At 39.3% G+C, this 22,811-nt stretch overlaps 3 protein-coding genes across 4 annotated transcripts; 1 reads left to right on the forward strand and 2 right to left on the reverse strand.

The window, feature by feature from the left end:
• Positions 1-420: 420 nt before the first annotated feature.
• On the reverse strand, positions 421-10,170 carry cpsf2 (cleavage and polyadenylation specific factor 2). Its single transcript, XM_053489370.1, has 15 exons — positions 10,024-10,170; positions 9,319-9,491; positions 8,634-8,793; positions 8,411-8,516; positions 6,150-6,279; positions 5,951-6,066; positions 5,188-5,375; positions 4,593-4,883; positions 4,319-4,419; positions 4,010-4,213; positions 3,747-3,899; positions 2,698-2,923; positions 1,749-2,060; positions 1,345-1,479; positions 421-784 (listed from the first exon to the last, which is right to left on the reverse strand). The coding sequence occupies exons 2-15, from the start codon at positions 9,465-9,467 to the stop codon at positions 692-694; spliced, it is 2,364 nt and encodes a 787-aa protein (XP_053345345.1). The 5' UTR covers positions 9,468-9,491; positions 10,024-10,170; the 3' UTR covers positions 421-691.
• Positions 10,171-10,528: 358 nt separating this feature from the next.
• On the forward strand, positions 10,529-12,182 carry LOC128515262 (NADH dehydrogenase [ubiquinone] 1 beta subcomplex subunit 1-like). Its single transcript, XM_053489371.1, has 3 exons — positions 10,529-10,596; positions 11,687-11,831; positions 12,028-12,182. The coding sequence occupies exons 2-3, from the start codon at positions 11,692-11,694 to the stop codon at positions 12,062-12,064; spliced, it is 177 nt and encodes a 58-aa protein (XP_053345346.1). The 5' UTR covers positions 10,529-10,596; positions 11,687-11,691; the 3' UTR covers positions 12,065-12,182.
• Positions 12,183-12,452: 270 nt separating this feature from the next.
• On the reverse strand, positions 12,453-21,920 carry riox1 (ribosomal oxygenase 1). 2 transcript variants are annotated; one of them, XM_053488559.1, is made up of 15 exons: positions 21,834-21,920; positions 20,034-20,174; positions 19,486-19,643; positions 19,142-19,241; positions 18,133-18,246; positions 17,830-17,936; positions 16,393-16,500; positions 16,271-16,305; positions 16,006-16,184; positions 15,819-15,923; positions 15,251-15,392; positions 14,332-14,452; positions 13,231-13,330; positions 13,001-13,087; positions 12,453-12,663 (listed from the first exon to the last, which is right to left on the reverse strand). In XM_053488559.1, exons 1-15 carry the CDS (start codon positions 21,885-21,887, stop codon positions 12,595-12,597), a joined length of 1,620 nt encoding a protein of 539 aa, XP_053344534.1. In that variant the 5' UTR covers positions 21,888-21,920; the 3' UTR covers positions 12,453-12,594. The 2 variants fall into 2 exon arrangements, with proteins under 2 accessions (XP_053344534.1, XP_053344533.1); XM_053488558.1 differs by having other exon boundaries at positions 20,034-20,177.
• Positions 21,921-22,811: the final 891 nt, after the last annotated feature.

Genomic DNA, 22,811 nt, shown 5'->3' on the forward strand with positions numbered 1-22,811 from the left:
TATGAAGTGTATGGTGGGGATATAGGTTGGAAGTCGACATGATCACCTGTGTTTTGTCTGAGCTCACTTTAGTTTTTACCCGAGTACTCTGGATTTACAAATGTTACAGTTTCAGTACTGTCATTTAGTTCTTTATCTTTTGGTTCTTACCCTTTTAAAACAAGTGCAAAACTGGGCTTCTAAGCTGGTGAAAAAGGAGTTCACAAAATTTTTTTCAGGCAGTCCTCACTGATTTTTGTGGATGCCCTGTCGTAAAGAAGCAAACTGACACTCGTTACAGAAAGACATGCCTGTTTGTGCGGTTTAGTGCTAGTGCAAGAACATGAGGTTTCTAAAATACACACTAACCCATTGTCAAATGATGACACTGGGAAAATGGCTCCATCTGGTGTGTGGATACAAACTGAGAGCAAAAGATAATTCATATCATAATTTTTATCCTGAAACAAGAAAAGATTAAAAAAAAATACAAATAATTTCTCCATAAACAAAATTTTTCTCAAAATATGCTTCGAGTTTAGGACAGATCTTAGAACCTGTATTATCTTAATGAGCATGCTCAAAGTGAGAGACTTAGGTTAGATCATCTGGTACACAGCGCAGATAAACAAGAAATAAACACAAAAACTACAAAAATAAGGAATAAGGACATGTAAGTCCCAGTAGAACAGATTTGAGCCGAGGAGCGTCGCTACACCACGGCATACTGCTGATACAGCAGCTCCCGAATCCTGTAGTAATCCTCACACATGCAGCCCTCCAGCCCGATCCGGCCTGCTTCCGTCTGTGTTACAGAGAAAGAAAGACAGAAAAGACAATAGGAAAAAAAAAGGGAGAACAAGCGAGACAACATAAGAAAACAAAAGAGACAAGATAGCAAGAAAGAGCAATAGATAGTGTAAGCAAATAGACAAAGATCCATAAAACAAACGAGATAAAAACAGAATAAATGAGAAAGAATAAATAAAACAGAGAACAAGAATGAAAGAAAGCAACAAATGGGATAAGATTAAGAACATAATGTCCATAATGTAAAAGAGATGAACGGGATCTTTTTCATAAACTCCCTCATAACGAGTGTCCTCCTTTTACTTTTTTAAGTGTTATTAGAGAACGATGGGAGGGGTTTAAATAAGGGGACCTTATGTACTATATATATGCGGTGTTTGATAAAATTTTAAACAATTTAAAGATGACCATCACCACAAGAAGGGTTGAATGAACAAATACCAAATATTCAAAAAAGAAAGTCCCTTGTGTTAAGAGTACTGTAAGTACCTGATGAAAGAAAGTCAGCTGAGCGCTAATATTGAGGGAGGAAAAGAAGGTGAAGAGGAGACTTACCCTGCGCACAGCCACCATGTTATTACAGACGAGCACTCCGCCCACAAACTCGGCCTGGATCCCCTCACGCAGAAGAACCTGCTTAAAGTCTGAGAGTCTTGGCTCGTTAATGAATACAGCCTGGTGACCCGGAGCCTAGGAGTACACATGCCCACACACACAGACACAGACACACACACACACAAAGGAATGCATTAATCCAGCCTGTCTTGCATTACACAAACACAAAGTTAAACATTTGCCCACTGTTTAAGGAAATGGCTTCTATAACAATCTGAATCTGAACAGGCACTTTCAGATTACCTTCAGATTCAAAACCTAGATATTCATTACTCATCACCTCAGTTAATTCTGTCTACTTGAACATTCACATCCTCGGTCACGGACTATGCATGTTCACTCACTTCAGTAGCAGGGAGCGGCTCCAGTGTAGGAATGACATCACTCTCCTCCGAGATCTCCTTCTCGTCCTCTCCGAACAGTGTCTTCATGGCCCGCTGCGTTGCTACATTGCTGGGCTCAGCCATGAGGTCAGGGGTCACATCCATGGTTATCTCTCCGTCCTCTGTCTCCTCCCTGGTGTCCCCGTCCTCCGGCAGCACGCCCGTGTCCACCTTCACCACTCGCATATCCAGCACGCCATCGATCCAAGCCAGCTCTGTGTCTTTGGCCTTGCAGAACTGCAGAGAGCTAACTAACGAGTCCTTCAGTCTGACCTACATTAAAAAAAAATGCATGAACAGGCAAAAACTGCACTATGAAGGTCCATGCAAAATAGTTTAAAATAATAAAAAGGTTTAGAACTAAATGACAACATAACAAATATTCAGCAAAACCCGAAAGATAAATGGATGGATGAAAACACTTATTTTAGAACTGCAGGAGTGCAGGGGGAATTAGGAATCTTCAACCCTACCACTCTACCAAACAATCAAATTTATCACAGTAGGCTTTGTTTGATAAGTTTGTTTTTCGCCCCCGGATCATTAAATAAACACAGAATCCCATGGTTTTGATAAATCTGAGATATTGTAAATATGTATTAAATAATTTTTTTTGCATTTTTTTTTTTTTTAAGTCAATACATCCAGTCTAGCACTAACAACCATGCCATAGTCAAAGACACTAAGTTCATACTTGTTCCTGTATGATTTTATGCATTGTGCGGCTGGCACTCGATTGGCTTATTGGATAATCACTTAAACAAGCTGGTGATCCTATACAAGCAGCCAAGAATGTTTATTTTATTAAAAATCTAAATATATTTAAATATATTCATTTAGATAAATAAATAGACAGACCAAATGTATAATTCAATTCTCAATCATGATTTATTTTAAAACTTCTCATTACCTGGTAGATGTGTGTTTCGCTGGTTGCATCCACAGTCTCTTGCAGTTTGGGTGTATAGACTTTGATATCTTTACCACTAAAGGCCTTGCAGGACTCGGCCAGGTCCTGACTAGCTTCTGGAGGTCCATGTACAATAACCAGCTGCCGAGGCTTCATCTGGTTTATAATCTTCTTAATGGAGTCTCCATCTGAACGGCCCTCGTAGTCTATGTAAGTGACTCGAGATCTGGTGATAGAAGAATTAACAAGTTACTGAAATGCCTTACAGCATTATCAGGAAAAGTTGTGGTGTGTGAAATGCTACCAATCTTCTACAGACATCTCAAACTGTGATTATGATCAATTAAAAAAAAAAAAAAAAAAACAGTTTGATACAGTACATGCAAAAGGAGAGTTACCGCTGACAAGCTCTATATCTAGGGTAATAATGTGGTCTGCCATTTAATAGGTAAGAATTGTGATGGCTTGAAAACCTGACAGCAAAATAAGCAAGTTTTGAGTGTTTGAGAACTCCAGTAGAGTATATCCTCATAACTCAGAATAATGGCTACTATAAAGTCAGCAATATCCATCATCTTTTCATTCTCTCTTGAAAGAGGAACTGGGGAATTCCAAAAACTGGCAACAGAAGGAAAAGCTTGAGGAGAAAAGATTGGCTTCACTTAATGCAAGAATCAAAGACCTGCTGCATGGATAACTACTGCAGAGATGAGAATTATTAAGAAGATAATGATTATGACACCCTTGAGGTAGAACATCAAACAGAAAATGATGGTCACTTAAAATGACGATGAATAGTATAGAGTGTAAAATAGAGGAATAAAGCTATTAAATGCGACTAAAAAATGTGGCTAATTTAAGGGTTTGTGGCAATTGAGGAAAAATACTTATGCAATCACATTTTTTTAAAATTGGTAAATAATTAAATTTGACTTTGGTCAAACTTCGGTAATGTAACCCATTATATACAACAAATCTAAAAGAACTGAAAGAGCACATCAAATAGAAAACTGCATTTTTATTAGACAGGCAGATGGAGCTATAGTAACCTGATTTCTAGGGTCTCTTTAATGGAGATGCACTTGGTGGGGACGTCAGAAAGGTCCTGTTCCATGGGCTCGTCTCCATTAGCCAGGCCTGACTCCAGCTTACTCTTCTCCTCTTCTGTGGCCTGCAGCTCGGGAACCAGGAAATCCTCAGGCCTGAAAAGCATCATATCCAAAACATAGTTATTAAATGTATTATAAAGCAGACACTGACAAAAAAATCATCATTTACACAACAGGAATTATATAAAAATGAGACAACTGACCTAATGATCTCTCCGTACTCGTCCCACTTAATCCTCTCCTCATGAACAGGAAACATAGGGTATGTCTTTCTGGCCTGTTTGAAGAAGCCTCCCTTACGCCCTCCTTCACCTTTCATCATCAGATCGTGATGTTTTGTCTTGACTGCGGCTGGCTGCTCCAGATCATCATCCATATCACTCTCATCGCTCGAGTCCACATCCACCCTGAGAATTTAGAAAGTGTTTAATTCTTTGATTTCTGAGCTAATTTAATAATGAACTGTAAACATGAAGGCTGTTAATAATCTGGTTCATAGCTGGGTTACTCACTCTTTCGCTTGCTCCAGTTTTTTAGCAGTTTCTTTCTTTATTTTCTCTTTTTCCAGATACTCCTCCAGTTCCTTGCCTTCAAGCTTGATCCTTTTTCTTATCTGGTGTAAAAACAAAAACGGATGAACCAATCAATAGTCTGTTGCTCTTTGGTAGTCTTACAGTTTACTGTTAACAGCATATGAAAAGAAAGCTTCTTGTCTCAACTATTACATTAATAAAAACTGAGGCTTTAGATATCCTTATCATAATATTTTATCTTTTGAAAATTTACCTCTAAATCTATCATCTTCTCTCCCGGATGGTCTATGAGATAGCGTGCCAGTGTGCCCGGTGTGGTGCGATATGTCAGGATGATGGAGTTTTTGGAGTCCTGGCACCACTGAATAAAAAGCTCTCGTGAGAAACCTGACTCCAGATCAGGCTGGCTGCAAAGCACCACTTTGGGACTTGGCACTCGTGCCAAATCTGCTAAACTGTGGCACAAAGACAGGTGACGAAACTGGAACGGGTTGTTTCTCTTGTCTTCGAAGCATCGCATCAACTTGTCACTCATCCACTCCACCTAAGGATAAAATAGAATACACAATGCGGGTGAGATTTACAGACAGGACTGAAACCCATCTTCATTATGTGACCGTATGCATTAACGAATGACGTATGATCATCTGCACTGGATGTCCCATTACAAAGAGTGCGTTTTGAGTCTGATTTCTTTGAAAATGGTAAATATGAAGAAAATAAATCAAGCTTCATGGTGAATTTAGTATTAAGCTTGAGATTAGATTGTATTTCTAGTATATATAGTTTTGTGGATCACACCCTGGCTAATACCCAGGAATAGTTTTCCTCACTCCTGTGCTTGTTACCTGAGACTTGGAGAACTCCACCACATTGTAGCTGACATTGTTCAGCAAGGCAAGTGAGTAAACGCCCAGTCCTGCGTCCTTTGTCCTCCAGATCTGATCCAGCAGCTGAGCAAGCTCCAGCACACGGCCTGCAGTATCCACTGCGATCAGCACATTGCCGTCATTACGCAGCGTTTCCATGATGTTCGCTAGAAGGGAAATAACGTAAAAATGTGCTGCTGAGCACTGAAATACAGCAGACTACCTGAGGAACTGCAATGAACGCAAACTGAAAAAGACAGACAGTACTGTCTATGAAAATTTATTTAAATAGTTTTAGAACACAGTTGTTTCAATTTTTATATGATTAGTTAATTAATTTTCTAAAACAGTAGCTCTGACAAGGCTGACTGTAACTGCACTTTTTTTTTATTATTTCAGGTTTTTATAATTTTAGTTATTATTTCAGTAGTACACACTCACAGGGACACGCTATTAAATTCTAGTAATAAACAGATTAAAAAAAAGAGTAATGTCTTGTGACAAAGATGTCTAATTGCTGATATGGTAAACTTTTCCGTAAGAAATGTATTCATTGCAGGAGTCTCAAGCACCTGTGCATTTTCACTAACTTGTATGTTAGTTCCTTTTATCATGTATTTCTTTGCAAAACTAATACTTATGTATAAAAAAAAAATAAAACACTTAAGAGATTTTGTGCTACTTTTGTGCTAATAATCCACAATCATTCACACAAGCATGTTGAGAGTGTGTGAGGACTCACTCAGGAGCTGCTCATCACGCTGTTTCCTGCGAGGCTGAACGTAAGTGGCATTGATGGAGTCGGTGATGAGCAGGGAGGGGCGATTGATTGCCTCAAGGGAACAGCCATTCAGGTGACTACAAGATCAAGCAAAAAGAGGTTTATTTCATAATCTGAAACCCTATTTAAAAAGTCTTACACTTTAGGGACATGTGCTTACATTTCTCGCTTGTGGTTGAAATCCACAGCATAAATAATCTCCTCTTCTCCATCCTTTACAATTTTCCAAATGGTCCCACCGAGCATGTGACCCGCAGGGAGAGGAGTGATGGACAAACCATGTCCTTTACCTGTTAGGAATAAAAAAAAAAAGGTATAAACCAGTTCTTCCCCCAGTGACTGAAATCAGATATATTTGTTTAGCTTGTTCAGCCATGACTGGTGCAATCACTGTGGCACAAGCCAAACATGGGTGTCTGTGCTGTATTCATGCCCTCTAAGGCTGATGTGACTAACATTTATGTGTCTCGTAGGGAGCACGATCCAGCTTTTATAGTCTATGTTGAAATTTTGTTTTCAAAATTTGGTGATTTATTGTCTACATTCTATGAAATCAATTTACCAATCAATTAACAAACAGCACCTCGGATTAGAGCTGTTATGAAGGCTTTACAGAGCATGAGCAGCAGATCCATCTTAACATTAACTGTTTAGAACAGATTATTGCATATTTTGGATGCCTTCAGCATTGCTTTAAAATTTAGAAAGAAATAAAAATCTAAGACCATAGAGTTAGAAAGTGAGCAAAACATCTGAGCAGTGTTTTACATGTAGTTGATTCTTATTTATTTATAATATTAAATATTTGTGTATGCTGTCAATTATAGTTCTTCAGTATCGGGCAAGAAAATTGCAATTAGTTGCACCGCTAGTGTAAACTACTGTACTGCTTCTTTTCTTGACTTTTGACTGAGAAATATTGAGTTTGTTCCGCATTTAACTACAGACACTGGGCCATCAACAGTTAGATTTTTATAGATTTGTAGAACAAATTTATTTTATTTGGTTGATGAATTGGTTAATGAACTGACGAGTAATGATTTTTTTGCAATATAAATGTAAAGTGAGCTAGACTTTCAAAGATCAATATTGTGAATACTATTCAGAGACTCTCCTCGTCTTGCTCTTGAAAATAAAAAAGGAATATGGATTTGATCAACTGGTCTCTGAATGCAATTGACACGATCTTCTCGACGAGAAATGTGGGTTCTGGGGAACCTACTTGTCCTGCTGGGACGTTTGCTGCTGGATACACGATGGACGGTTGGGAGAAGTGGCGCATTGTGTGCCTGGCCGCACTGTCTCTGGAGGATGTTGAAGATATCTACCTATTCGGAACTCTAATAACTGGGATTCTGCTGATTGGATTAGGTGGGATACTTGGATATCGAAAAATCTTAAAAGCAGTCAGTCTCAACCCCAAGAGACTGGCTGGCTGGGAAATAGTGGTGACGAGAGCTGTCGGTAATCAGACTGTGGTTCTGGACCGCAAATTGGATAACATCTTGGAGAGACTAGCAGCTATGCAACATGTTTTGGACAGACCTGCAGACCAGTGATGGACACTAAATATCTGTGAAATTGGCAGATATTGTTCGAAACCTGGAAAATATGATTTTCTTTTTCGGCTGCCCCTTTTTTTCCAGCTACTGCATTCAAGGCCGTGGCTGGAGACATAACAAACTCCCCGAAGACCAAGATAACGAGACGCTCTGGAATCCTACTCCCTCCCCCTTCAAGGACACCTGGCGCAGACTATTACGGGATGTTACAGGCTTATAAACTGACACGCACGCACTCACACACACACATAACAGCTACAGATAGACACTCTACCTTCCCCATATCCAACGCCTTCGTTTGCTTATTCCCTTCAGTGTGGGCAGGCGGAATCGGGACCAGCGCTCTCTAGCTGCAGGGACTGGAGCTGTTTGCCTACACTGGACATTTCCTATCCCCTGTACCCTCATCGTTGCAATGTTTATGTCTTGTGATTACATGTTTTTTTCTGTGCTTGTTGCTGAGGTATTTTTTGTACCCCTGATCCCACACTGCCCTTTTCGAAGGACAGTCTGGGAGGGGATTTTTTACCCTCGTTATCCTAATGTATCTTATTCCTTATTTTCTATGATGGCGCCCTAGGTGGCTGACGTCGCGACTCTGTGGTCGCAAAATAATTTCGCTGCATATTGTACTCTGTATGATTGTGCATGTGACAGAAAATAAATTCTTGATTCTCTTCTTCTTCTTGATCAGTGGCTGCAAACTGTATGAGTAATGCACTGCAGACATTTATGATGGTGTTTCTTGTATTTGTGTATTTTGATGTTAGCCATCCTCTTTCTAATGCACACCTTGATAAAAACAATATAAACTTTATTAGCACATTCTTTGTGAAGGACCCATGCAGATTGCCTTTACCTTTTAAATTCACAATCTGTGAGTATTTCAACTGCTGTATTTTATCAAAAGCTGAGTCCACATCATCCAGCGTGAATAGGCTGAAGTTCTCAGTGTTGTGACGAGACTGTGAGAAGCAGACGTAACATCAGAACGAATACACTCTGTGCCACTGGATTAATTCATCAGAACATAAATTATTATTTTTTGCTTAAACTCTTCTCACATGACTTTACGTTCATACCTGATACAGGTCGTACATGAACATCTGGCCCATCTTATACACAGGGATGGTGGCGTAGATGGCACAGTTGAGACCCAGTTTGCCAACAGCATAGGGCAAAGCGCCGAGATGAAGTGGATCTGGGTGGGACAGAAGTACCGCATCGACCTGATGGACATACCTGAAACAGACAGAGAACAAGCGTAAACCACAAATCAAGACTGTATTACCTAACATTGCCGTTTTCATTACTTTTATCTTAGATTTCTCATTTACAAGCATTGAAAATTGTATGTGAGAAAAGTAAGACATGATTTTTTTTTGTTTGTTTGTCTCTTTGTTTTTAGGAGTGGACAACAAATTCTGACTGGAAACGCTGGTGGTGTTTGTGGTACAACACCAAAATTCCTAAAGACATCAGACATATTATAATGTACTCTCTCATCAGAAGGAATAGTTTTATCTTTGTCATAGTGTCTTCACAAAACAAACACAGATTCAGCTCCAATACGCACCATAATCCCACACACCTAGAGCAGTATAGCACAGCCAATTCACATACTGGCATTTTTGGGAGATATGAGAAAATGTGTACACACAAGAAAACTCAGCAAAAATCAAACCTGTGATTCTGAAGCTCTGAGACATTAATACTTGGGCCATAATTCCAAAATTGCATTTCCTATTAGAGTTTCCCCATACACACCTTTTCATAGCATCTATGATGTCCATGGAGAAGCTCTCGTCCCAGCCGCAGTCGAGCAGAAAGCGAAACTCGTCCACCTGTAACAGGTAGCAGAGAGCAGACTCCTCCTGCACCCCGGACACAGCCGTCAACTTGATGATGGACGTCATCTTTAACACAGTGATCTACAGCACCTAAAACAAGGACAGAAGTTAAAGGACATTTTGGAACACGTATCTAACCACCTTTATTTTAACCACATTATGCATATATTATTATTTTATGATTATCTCTAAACACAGATTGCACTTGCACAGATGTGGTGACTTTGAGGATGCAACTCAGTAAAGGCTAAACACAGGGAGACTACAGTGTGCTGTAGCCAGCTATGTTAGATAGAGATAGTGTTAAAAGTATACTAAATACTAAACTAAATAAAAAATAACCTTACATTAAGGATTAGTTTGCATTGTCACATGTACCCAATTTTCATAATAAAATAAAATAAAAAAATTATCAACTGGCTAAAAACGTCAAAACCTTTAAATGTGACTCCTGCTAAAACGCAATAGTTTGTTTCTAAACTGACTATTACATTCTGTTTACCAGCTCAACAACTAACCAGTTTGGAAATCAACTCCAGCGCAGCTAACAAAAGGTAGCAATCTAGCTAGCTGAACTCATACACAAATAACAACTAAACGATATCCATTGATAGTATCATACCGGACAGCGTGCTAAATTAAACGTGGTGATTTCGCATAAACGTACGTCCCGAGAAATGTTTACTATTTTGATAAACATGATTGTTTATTCACATTTTTGTTTTGGAGCCATACGGCTCACACTTTTCTGTGTTTCAGCCATTTTGTGGCTGAATCCTAAATCGCGTTCTGATACGCATATAATACCCTACGTAGGGTGGGAAAGTTCGTTTCGCTATACCCTAGGTAGTGCGCGTGTGTGTAGAAAGCAGCTAGCGGTTTAAGATTCTGCCTTGCTGTTGCCGCTACAGAACGGCGTCAGCGGGATGTACCATTACATTTCACAGGATGCTTTTAATTTCAAAAAGCACTTCAAAACTTTAAACGAGATGTTAACTATAATAGTTTATATAGTATAAATAATATAATAATTTATAATCGTTTTTTTTACATTTATGGTTCATTACAAAGACCAAAGTTATTACTAAGTAAGTAAGTTCATCTTACTTATTAACTCCTACTATCTTACACAGTTGGTATGGTCCAACGACCTCCGCTAGAGCAGCCTGATAGCAGCTAGCAAAGCTAAACAACGGTAAGTTGAAATAAACTATTATAGCAGTGTATGAATAAATAAATTAATACAATTTAACTTTGTTGTTTTATTATCGGCATTTGCTAGATATTAAGCGTGTTTATTACATTTGCAAGCAAATTAGATAATTTCTTCTTGGAAATTTTGCATTTTAGCTGAATTAGCCAAGTTGTTTGCTAACTAACGTGCTTTTTTGGACTGGTCTGTTAGTCCTTTCTTTTTATTACAGCATTTTTCCCGTTTCTGTTTTTTAAGCAGTATTTTCTTCTATTTAGGCTACAATTGAATCCCTTTGCTTGCGATTGCTGCTTTATTTAGACAGTAAAGTAGCTAAGCTAATTGACCCTGACTCCAGGGTTTTTATATTTTACACTGTACTGTACAGCTTTCAATTATTCTAATATGCACTTCATGATCTCAGCAGGGACTTGCTTACATTTAGACATTTGGCAGTGTTGTTGGTGCGCTGATGGCTGTCAAACAAAATACACAAGCATGTACTAGAGTAAAAATTATAGACTGTCAAACAGGAGTACTGTAGTGTGCCAACTCCATCAGCTTTCTCATATGACAGTAACACATCTGTTACAAAGTAACACAAAAATTGTCGCTGCTGACAATTTTTATTTTCCCAGTATTGTATATCTTAGGTGACTTAGGTGGTTGAAGCTGTGGTGTCTTGATCAGATGGTCTAGGTTCGAGCCCTGCCACCAGTGCGTATTAGAATAATTAAAAGCTGTACTGTTATTTCCTTAACCCCATGCAAGCTTGTAAGGCGAAGCTTAGATATGCATAGATGTGATCCCCTGGTCATTCAGTATATTCAGGTCGTTTTATTGCCATGTAACTTTGCTGAGCCTAGACCTGACCAACTGAAAAATCATAACACTGCCTCCAAAGGCTTGTACAGTGGGCACTAGGCATGATGGGTGCATTGCCTCATGCAGTTTCCTTCTATCCCTAATACACCAGTCACTGGACTCATGACATTTTACATTGCAAAGTCTCAATCTTTATGCTCATTCACTCAAGAACATGTTTTTTTTAATGACCACACAGCAGTGTAGTTACAATTCCTTATTGTTTCAGGCATCATGGTGAACTTTGCAGCGATGGTTCGTGAGCACTGGGTGAACGTCCTGGTCCCACTGGGCTTTGTCATAGGTGTCTACCTCGACAGGTGGAACGATCAGAAACTGACCACGTTCAGGAACAAAAGCGCGTTATACAGCAGGTGAGGTTTTTTTTTCTTTTCCAGGCAGTCTGAGTGCAAATGTGGCATGGGTCTGAGACCAGACAGCGGTTGCATTTCAGTGTTGAACGACTGTAACAAACTTGTACTCTACACTGGGATTCTAAGGGGTTCTAATGGGGTTATAAGGTGTATGGGTTGTTTTCAACCAAACCTATAATGTACTTTGTTCTTTCAGGGAACTGAAGCCTGGTGAGGAGTACACCTGGAAATGAAACCATCCTCCTTGTATTTATTGGACCTCCCGCTTGCTTTAATTCGTCTTTGTCATTCTCAAAACTGTAAATGAGTTGTCAAACATTTTTGGTGTAAAATATAATGATACAAAAAAAACCTGTCTTTGTAATATTTTGTTTTGCTTATTGCCAAGTTACCTTTTGTGTTTCAGTTCAATATTTGAACCTTACTGTGGAAAAGCATTGGAAAGAGATTTTGTAGCCATACCCATTCCTAGTTTATCCCCATCTTTGTTTCATATGACTGTCAGCCCCCCCAACTCTCACTGATGATTAGATCCAGGTAGCAGAACACTAGATCACTGTGTTTAACTCTTTGCCACAGACAAATATTTGTTCAGGCATTTTATTAACAAAACACAAAGGCTTTCTGAAGTTAAATTGTTTACTGCAAAGGTGTAAACATCAAACAGTCAATAATGACTTTGATTCATTTGTTCCAAAACCAAGAAAAGTAGAAAGAAAAAAAAAGATTTCCTCCGGGTAATTATAGTGAACAGATGAACTCGTCACTTGGTGGTCAAAGGTTCAAATGTGTGGATCAGTCCTTTCGCAAACAGCATCTCTGCCAAGGATACCTGCGAAACCACAGTCACAATGCTGATCAGGGCAAGAACATTAACAACACTGACTTGATTCATCACATATTTAAAACAGTAATTTTAAAAACATTTATTTTATATTTACAGTGTAGTTTAAAAGTGACAAGCGTTAAACTGAATAGTTTAATTATTTAAAAAAATAAGGAAAAACTCAGATGGCTAACAATATGAAACAATGAAAATTATGCTTTATCTCTAATGCTGGAAGTTGAATTGCTGGGTGGCAAACAAAGGCGTTAAACAGCACTTGAATGGCATTCTTGAGGAGAGTTTAAATGCATGTGGTCATTAGTTTCCATCAGGAATATGTTACCTTGTCTTCTGTAGAGTCGCAGGGTAAACTTGAGATTGGGATAAACTTCGGGTACGAGTGGATCAGGAACTCCACAGCATCCGTTTGCTACAGAAGACAAGCTCATCTTAAGCTATCTAAATCTTAAGCTTTATTTGATTAAATGAGCTTTATGAGAAAAACAATTAAATGCATGTTACTCACTACAGCATGCTGAATTTATATAGAGTAGGTTTTTACACAGCTTGTACCTCTGCATTTATCTCCATGCTTTTGCGCTCCTCTTTGTGATAAACTCTAGAGTTCTCGGTGGTGTAGTAAAGATGGACAGCCTCACCGTCGCTGCAGAGTCTGTGTAAAGAGAAGAGGCTTTAAACCAAATACAGTACCTTTAAACCAAATACAGTACCTTATGGAGCAATTAAAGGCCTTAAATTACAGAAGAGAAAATTTATTCAAATGTCCTCCAGCAGGCGCCTTAAAAACTGGCATCAGAATTAGGTATTGATGGTTTGGCCTCTGGGGACGAATTCTCAATGCACAGTGCTCTGAATGTCGGACGTGAAGATGGGCTCTTCCACTCTGAAGACTGTTACTTCATTTTACAGTCGTACCCGTACACTTAAGTTTCGTTAACAGAAACAAAGGACAGGTAATCCATGGCATGCTGACAGAGTTCAAATGAAATGCTCAAATCACACGAGGATCGCCTGGACTGTTCCGTAACAAAGACACCCCAACAACAAAAGCAATGTTGTGGATTGTTTACCGAAAGGCATCATGCTCAAGTTGCTGAATGGTTTAGATATTTTTGGGAGTTGAGCTTGTGGAAGTTCTTCCTGATTTCAAATCGTCTTCCAGTGATGTTCTTCCGCTCTCAAAGTGCGCATGCCAGTCAAAAAGCCTTAAATGATGCAGCATCGCCTTAAACCTGACGGGTCATGTTTCTGTGGCATATTTGTCTAGTTTCACGTCTGCTCTTTGTTCTAATTTGCTGTCCATGATCAAATCGCGGACGTGGTAACGCGCGTGGCCAGAATAACACCAGTTTTGGCACAATGACGTATGAAGGTTGGTTCTCCCTGTGACTGTGAGTGCAGCATTGTGCTGCCATCGGTTGGCGTATTACAGAACTATTCTCAAAACTTTTTAATACCACCTTGTACACAAGGTACACACACACAAAAAAGAAAGATTTTGCTTCAGGTTATGACCCCAGTTGGAGGTAAAGTTACAGAATAGTATAGTACAGTAACTATTTATAACATCTATCCCAATCCCTCTTTATCGCATTATACCTTTTCTAGACATAGTGCTTGGAGCACAGTCTCCGGCATAAATAAAAAACACACCTGGCGATTCCTGAGCGGAGGAGTCTTATTTTGGTCTGAGGCTTGATGTGCGTGTTCGAATCCACAGCCTCTCCATCTTCGAATCTCACAGGAGCGCCGTACACGCTACTCGCTTTCTCTGCTACACACACACCCACACACGGCTGTCAACAATTAACATTAGACACCATCCTATTATATTTCAAGAGGTGTAATTTTCTGATGTTAAAATCTGATGAGTTCGAAATGCTTATTTTAGATTTGCATTCTTAAACAAGCATGTCACATAGTTAAGCTTTCTCTTTCCAAATGAATTAGAATAATTAGAAAAATGACCACATTTTAAATTCAATATTAAAGCACATAATAAACATCTACTCTCTAAACACACAACATTAACTGGTTGACAAAAAGCAGTCCTAAAGGGGTCATCCAGAAACATTTTTCATTAAATGTTAATATGATCTTTAGAGTCCTAATGAAAAGTTTGTAATACATATTTAATTAAAAATTCTCAATGGTTGTGTAAAAAAAACACTACTTTTAACTGGTAAAAACTAGCTCTGTTCTCAGCAACCTGTTTCAGTACATGTTCCTTTAAATGCTTATGATCACTGCTAACACACAGTTCAGTCCAAACAGCTTAAAAAAGTGCATGTAGGCCCCTATGACCCCTTTAAGTGGTTCCTTTTGAGAGGGGTTAAAAGTCACTCTAGATGGAACATCGTTCTGAGATTGAACACATTGAGCAAATGCTGCTAATTAATTAGCAAATTGCTGCTGTAATTAGGTTTATGCTATACTTTTAAAAGATGAAAATGTATGTTATTGACATTATGTAAATAGTCCCAGGGTGTTATAAAAAGCCAAGAGCAAGCTCACTGGTAAAGCATCTGCACTAGCTAACAATAACACTAGAGGAGAAGATCAGAGCAGTTACCTGGAGTTATCAAAGGTGGCAGGCAGTCGTGCAGAAATTCGCATGCTTTCTGATCCACGGCAGCGTCCACTGGAGCATGGGATGCCAACTTCTTCATTAAACCCTGCATGTGGGACAGAAACCTGTCTCTCCGTGGATCTTCCTATTCACACATGGCATGCAGGAAGTTAAAAAAATATTAACCTAAATGATACAATTTAGACATTGGTGTTTTTTAAACCTTGGCAGCAACCACATTTCCCCTCTCATCTGTTCAGCATTCAGCATCACCAGAACAATAATCAATGGTCTGATCATCTGTCATCATTTGCACATGTTTCTCACTGATTTATGCCTTTAAGTTACTGTAACTGTTTTTATTCTTAAATGGTTCATAGGTCACTGTATGGCTTAACAAACAAAGAACTATCCTGAAACTGGAGTGAAAAAAGGAGACAAAAGTCTGGCACTTTGGAAGCAAAATATGAACACATGAGAGTGGCTCATGACTTCTTCACAGTGCTGTATATGGTGCATTAAAATAGATTACATGCTAAAATAAAATAAAAAAAAAAGGTAAGAAAAACACCTTATCAGAGTTCTGGACTCCCATGTAGGTGAGGTAGTCAAGAGGAAGTCCTTTTCTAAACTCCACATCCTCCTCCATTGCCATTTCCAAAGCCGCTGGCATCACCTGTGGAGCGATTGAAGGAGCTAAGACTTGTATGTTCAATAATCTCTGTAAGCAATTCTCAGACAGAGGCAACACCACGTACCTTGAGCAGCAGATCGCCCCAGCTGTTCCTCTGATACGAGGAGATGGTGATGTGCAGCGAGTGGGCGTCCGGGAGGCAGTTGCCTTGGTGAATAAACCCGCGGGGGAGATATAGCAAATCACCTGCCTCCAGCGTCACGTCCAGTATGGGCTTTCCGATCTCAGACTGACTAAAATTAGCTGGAGATTAGGAGATAATAAAGGATAATGTCATATTTGTTTAACAATTTCTGCATCTTTACAGACGTGAACAGAATATGACTTACGGCTCGACACAAGCGGCAGGACGTCATCTTCAGACCTAGAGAAATCCAGAATTACATTTTACAATACTACAAAAGGACATCATTCTGAACAATGTTTATTTGTGAGATAACTGGTGTGTTACCGTGGGTTATACACTCTCCAATGCTTCTTTCCTTCCAGCTGCACAATAAACGCTTCGATATCATCATAATGCGGTGCGAATCCTTGTGTTCCTGCTGGTGTTAAGTAACTTCATACACACACACAAAAACATTATTATTTAGCCTTATCTTTTAAATCAGAACATCTCTACAAATCAGCCATAACTGTTCAGCAATTTAAGCTACAGTAGCTTTTCTATTAAATCAGACTACACAGACCCAGCCTTCCCTCCCCACACGCATCAGTCAGCCTTCATGACCCTGTCACCAGTTCACTGTTTTTTCTTCCTTGGACCACTTTTGCTTTGTTCCCTCCACTGCACACCAGAAAAAACCCTTAAGAGCTGAAGGGTTGGAGTTGCTCTGACCCAGTCGTCTAGTCATCACAATTTGGCCTGTCTCAAACTCATTCAAATCCTTATGCTTGCTCATTTTTCTGCTTACACATTAACTTCAGAGAAAAAAAAAGGTTTACTTCCTGCCTAAGATATAGCACTGTCTTCCATGTGCCTTATAATATGATATTGTAACAGTAGATAGTAGTAGCTACAGTGACGCGGGCCAAATTGAGACGGCTGGAATACTGGATGACTCTCTCTCATTCACCGTCTATATCGTCTCATAGGGCTATACCGGGTCTAAAAACTATCTCAGGAGACTCAGGGCATGATAAAGGGACAGAAGACACAGTCACACGCTCAATCACAAACTACGGGCAAATTGGGAATACCAGTTAGCCTAATCTTTATGTCTTTGGACTGTGGGAGGAAACCGGAGTACCTGGAGGAAACCCACCAAGCACATGCAAACTCCACATACACAGACCTGAGGCCGGAATTGAACCCGGACCCTGGAGGTGCAAGGCAACAACGCTAACCACTACACCACCTTACTACTGGATGACTACCAAATGTGGTCCAATAAAGAAAATCACAGGTAATAGGGTAATAGGGTCATGGGTGGACAAGGCTCATTGATTTTTGTGGAAATCAACGGCTGGCCAATGTAGGCAATCCAATAGAAGAGCTACTGTAACTCAAATTGCTGAGAAGGTTAATGCTGGTTCTAATAGGAGTCAGAATACAAAGCGCATTACTGTTTTGGAGGCAAAAGGGGGGACCTATAATATTAGGCAGGTGGTCATAATGTTATGGCTGATTACTGTATACTTAAATTACAAAAAAATATATATATATTTCTGATAATTCCCTAATCTTGAATAGGGTGCTTTACTGAGAGAAATCAGCCAGAGATGAGAATTTTTCACACAGATAAGCTTTCTTAAACAGATAAGCTCTCAGTTTTTACAAAAAGGATTTCTTAATAAGCAGCATTGTAATCGTATTTGCAAACTGACACTTAAACTGATTTAACTCTCAGTAGCACACTCAGATTCTTGGGTCAATGTTTTCTCTTACACATTGGCTCCCGCCATGCTGCCAAACTTTTCTTGCAGGATGGACAGAACATTCCACACGGTAGAGGAGAAGGCTTGAGGGTTCAGCAGCCTCAGCGAGCAGCCGCTCTGAGAAGTAAACGCAAACCTGTACGATCAGTTCTGGTATGGTAATGTCCAAAAATTAAGCATTCCAGCTAGTAAGAATGTTGATGTAAAGAACAGAGAATGTTGTTTGTAAAGAATAATTCAAATAAAACAATAAAAAAACAAAAAACAAAAACTGGTCTGCAAAATGTCAAGTGATTGTGTATAAACCATTTACATCATAGAAATCCCACACTGAATAGGGCAGAGCTCGTCCTGGAGGATTGTGCGTCTCTCTCTTGCCGTTTGTGTAGCTCGTCACATCCAGGTTCACTCCGTACTGGACATCATCCTGTAGGACAACGCAAAGAGGAATACTACTCTAACACACAACTACTAACAAAGTCATTTGCACAGGCACAAATCAACATGTATACAACAAATATACAACATAAAGCATAAAAACAAAACAAACACACAGGTTTGGTGTTTTGGTTCCACATTATACTCTCGCGAGAATGCATCTCCAAATCGGGAGGGGAACCTGGGTGACACAGCCGGGTCAGCTGACCTCGTTTAATGGCAGCCCAGGAAGACATCTAAAAGGGACAATGCTACATAGTGGTTACTGCGCGCTTAAGCGGACGACCTTTTTGTCTCAGAGCTGTTTCGGACTCGTTGAGGATTTTCCGAAATTAGGATTATTCACCATGAGGACAGCTTTACAGGACTATCATCGTGCTTCTGGACTGATTCATTGAAACCGGTGAGGCGACTCATTTCTCCCACACTCCCATATGCGCACACACACAATATACTGGACTTTGGACATTTTATACACACAGTGAAAATATTGTATATAATTGTAAATATTAGTTTGGTGCACTGCAGTGTCTGTTTTCTGTACAATACACGTAAGCTTTTTCCGCATCTACGAATGTTCGAACACAAGGTCTGTTCGTGCCTGTGGACATTCATAACTGGAATGTTTGTAAGTCGAGGACTTAAGTACTTTTCTGAACGCCATACATCTTAGTTTTATTAGATAGAACACCATCTCATAATAGATAAGGAATTATTGTGGCATGACAATACATCAGTGTGTGTCTTGCCTGCTGTCTATAATATCACAATGCGAGTCTACTGCACTGTCTGGACAAGCTATTTTAGATCAGATGCTGCAACCTGTACAGTGCACCACTGTACATATTACACTGGAACTGTAAATTACACTGGAAATAAATTACATTTCTCAACATGCGGTCAAACTCTGCTGTTGAGAAAAAGCCCTCGTAGTAGTGTGGATTCTGGCGTCTGAGCAAAAGGGGCTTCTTCTCCCAATTATCCCTAAAGAGAAATGGAAAAAAAGGAAGAATTAAGAATAATTTTGCAATTGCACAATAGTGGTTTCGTTAGCATTTCGCCACTGATACTGGTGAATTCTTTAAGCTTTTTAAGATTCGTCCTTTACAATGTTTTCTATAGTATTCCGAGTGTGCATGTTCTACAACTATTAAACTATTAATCATAAGTATTAATATGATTTTAGTCTTTGGTTTCTTGGTTACAGATCAGATGGTGAAAGCTGTACCTGAAGAAGGTTTTGGCTGGAATAGGATGTATAATCCACTGAAACAGCATGTTTGCTCGCTCTCTGCTGTTGTCCACTTTCGTCAGCTCAGAGAGAAGTGTGTGAAGTTTGTCGTTGCTTGCTTGATCAGACCCGGTCGACGGTCGCTGCTGCTTCTCCTGCGAAGGCATTAAACTCCTTAAATTACATTAAAGCGATTAATCTTTATTATGGTATTTATCTTTAAAAAATAAAAGAATAAAAAAAAGGAAATTTTTCTTATTATTTATAATGGGTATTCAAGTCAAACCAGGACTTTTGATTATGCGGAACGGTCATGAGAGGCGGAAGAAAATAACTTTATTTATCTATATAATGCCCTGCTACAGTGGCGTAGATGAATGATTGTGTAAATTTTCATGATTTCAGTCCCAGGTTTGACTTGAACACCTCGGACTATAAAGTTTAAATACTTAAAATAACATCAACAAAGAGATATATTAAATCTGGATTGAGTGAAGGGTCCTGGGAGTTTTAGAGCTTAAAGCACTGAAAAGTCACAGACGTACATGGACAGGCTCATCTTGGTTTTCCGCCTTCTTTGTCTTTCCCTCCTCAGAGATCTTTCTCAACTTTTTCTTGCCACTCACGGTCGGTACTAATCCATTCTGCTTCCTCTTCTTCTTTTTCTTCGCTGGGGAAACTGAAGTCTGCTGATTTAAAAACATATAATATATAATTATACTAAAAATTTATAGTGAAATTTACTGGCAATCAGGCTAGTGTACTTTACTGAGATTTGCATTTAAATATGTGCTGTGCAAACTGGAATAAGCACTAAATTAATTTATGCAATTTCAATGCAATGATGTTTTTTAAGCATACATAATACTGGTCAGCTGATCCCCTGTAAATAGTCACAGTGACTAAAAAGTAAAATCACAACTAGCTTGATCTTATCAATACTATAAATAGCATCAGTCAGTCAAGTCAGATCAAATTTGCAGGCATTTCTGGACAGTTACACATTCTCCCAAACCAAGACCAAGTTGTACCAGACCCTGACAAACATCCTGATGATGTTGCTGGGACGTGGGGCACCAGTAACACAGTTTGCCTGGTGATTAGCAAGTTCCAGGTTTAAACCCCAGTACCATTGTTGGGCCCTTGACCTTTAACTGCTCATATGTACAAGAAGATAAATGTAAGCCTGACAGATGTAGGATGTGAAGAAGGTGATTTATGCCACAGTGGTGTGTAGTGACTGGAATAAATACATTGGAACACGAACACCAGGCGAGGTGGTATAAAAATTTTTCGAGACTCATGCACCACAGATCCGGTCGCTTTTGCCATACATCCTCCCTCAGACGCCTTAAGACCTGGAAGTAGAATTCACTATTGACGGTCCGGCCCCTGGGGACAAATTCTCACATAGTGTGTGGGAATGTTGAAAAAGACGATGCACTAGGTCGGGCTGCAGATAGGTGATGATGGGTTCTTCCAATATGAACTCTGTTGCTTCGTCTCAGCTTTGTACTCCTACTCCCAAATTTTGTCATTGGTAATGATCCGCAACATGAAGGACGGGTCATCCACGGCACGCTGACAGAATTCTTGGCAGCCTTTGACGTGATGTTTCTTTTTGCTCTGGGGTCAGCATGATGGGGACGAACTTGGCCACAAACACGACGCATGTTCAAATGAGGACTGCCTGGACTGTTCAGTATTATTTTCGGAGCTTGAGTTCGTTAAAGGTCTTTCTGATCTCTCATCGCCTTCCAGTGTTGTAAATCCACTCAAAGAACCTTAAAGGACTCGTTGCAGCATTGTCGTAAACTTGCAACATCATGTCAAATGTCTCTGTGGCATATTAGCCCAGTTCCATACAGAATTTCACCTTCGCTTGCTGTTCATTGTGAAATAGCAGACGTGGTAACATACGTGGTCAGAATAGCACCAGTTGACTTTTAGCACACTGACTTATGAAGCTCTGTGCTCCCTGTGACAGTACGTGCAGCCTGGTGCTGCCACCTGCTGGCGTGTTACGGAACTAGTCTTGAAAGTTCTTCATACCTTTTAATACCAATATCAAGAACCGTGATAAATGTTGCTCAAATATTGCCCAACGGTAACTGAAGTAAAATTAAAGCATGTATGTTCAGACGATAGTGTCATAATTAATAACCCTGTACATAACTTTTAAAACTAACAAGAAAACTAATCTTACTGTACTTTAATGCTATTCTCTCCATTCGGCACTTTGTATAATTAATCTAACGGCTATCTAACCACCACTAACCGACCTCTGATAAATGTTACATTTTATACTCCGGTAAATTCCATAAACACTTCAAAGCTACATGTACCTGTGTATGACCTGCATTTTCCTTTAGTGACTGATAAAACGCAAACGCGGACATGCTTCTCTCCACGCGCACGCTGCCTCCAGTACAAACACGAGACAACACGAGTTGCCATATCCACAAAATCCCTCCAAACATCTCAGCAGACTACTCGCAGTGTACAGGTGTATTCCTCTCCATTTCAATCAAGCAGAGGTCACACAAATTAAGGTTTATTTGTCTAATATATATATATATATATATATATATATATATATATATATATATATATATATATTACTTTATATATTATATTACAAATATAAATATATACAAATATTTTCTTCATATATTTTCTATATTGTGTATTTTGTTGTACAGTTATTTTATTTTAACTTTAATTTTATATTATATTTTATTCTTCCTAGTTAAATTTACCTGTTATTTTATTTTTCATATTTATTTCTTATTCATAGTCTTTTATTTTAAGGTCACGAGCAGTTGTCTAAGCATTTTACTGCATATCGTACTGTGTATGACTGTGTATGTGACAAATAAAATTTGAATTAGAAATGCACACCAACACCAATCAGCCATAACATTATGACTTACAGCCTAATATTGAGTACAGCCCCGTTTTGCCACCATAACAGTGATGTACTGTGTGTTCGGACACATTTCTATCAGAACCGACATTAACCTTTTCATCAATCTGACCTACAGTAGCACTTCAATTCGATCTGACCCCACGAGCCAGCCTTCACTTCCTAAACGCATCATTGGCCGCCCATGACACTGTCTCCGGTTTACTGGTTTTCCTTTCTTGGACCACTTTTGGTACGTCCTGACTACTGCAGACCAGGAACATCCCACAATTACTGCAGTTTTGAAGTTGCTCTGACTTGTCACAATTTGTCAATCTCATTACAGTGGCAGCTGGAGGTGGGTGGAATATATTAGGCAGCAAGTGATAATTTTATACCTGAGGTTGCTGTATTGGAA

Source organism: Clarias gariepinus, chromosome 27 (genome assembly GCF_024256425.1).
Source record: "Clarias gariepinus isolate MV-2021 ecotype Netherlands chromosome 27, CGAR_prim_01v2, whole genome shotgun sequence".
Classification (NCBI taxonomy): domain Eukaryota; kingdom Metazoa; phylum Chordata; class Actinopteri; order Siluriformes; family Clariidae; genus Clarias; species Clarias gariepinus.

What these genes read in the sequence shown, in the direction of transcription:
- cpsf2 (XM_053489370.1), bottom strand. Translation starts at nt 9,467, where the DNA reads ATGACGTCCATCATCAAGTTGACGGCTGTGTCCGGGGTGCAGGAGGAG. An exon ending in ACAGATTGTGAATTTAAAAG is followed by an intron (nt 6,280 to 8,410) that starts GTAAAGGCAATC and finishes TATTCCTAACAG; the next exon opens with GTAAAGGACATGGTTTGTCC. An exon ending in GCGTGATGAGCAGCTCCTGA is followed by an intron (nt 5,376 to 5,950) that starts GTGAGTCCTCAC and finishes TTTCCCTTCTAG; the next exon opens with CGAACATCATGGAAACGCTG.
- LOC128515262 (XM_053489371.1), top strand. Translation starts at nt 11,692, where the DNA reads ATGGTGAACTTTGCAGCGATGGTTCGTGAGCACTGGGTGAACGTCCTG. An exon ending in AAAAGCGCGTTATACAGCAG is followed by an intron (nt 11,832 to 12,027) that starts GTGAGGTTTTTT and finishes TTGTTCTTTCAG; the next exon opens with GGAACTGAAGCCTGGTGAGG.
- riox1 (XM_053488558.1), bottom strand. Translation starts at nt 21,887, where the DNA reads ATGTCCGCGTTTGCGTTTTATCAGTCACTAAAGGAAAATGCAGGTCAT. An exon ending in GAGTCCAGAACTCTGATAAG is followed by an intron (nt 15,393 to 15,818) that starts GTGTTTTTCTTA and finishes ATGTGTGAATAG; the next exon opens with GAAGATCCACGGAGAGACAG. An exon ending in GCCACCTTTGATAACTCCAG is followed by an intron (nt 14,453 to 15,250) that starts GTAACTGCTCTG and finishes GTGTGTGTGTAG; the next exon opens with CAGAGAAAGCGAGTAGCGTG.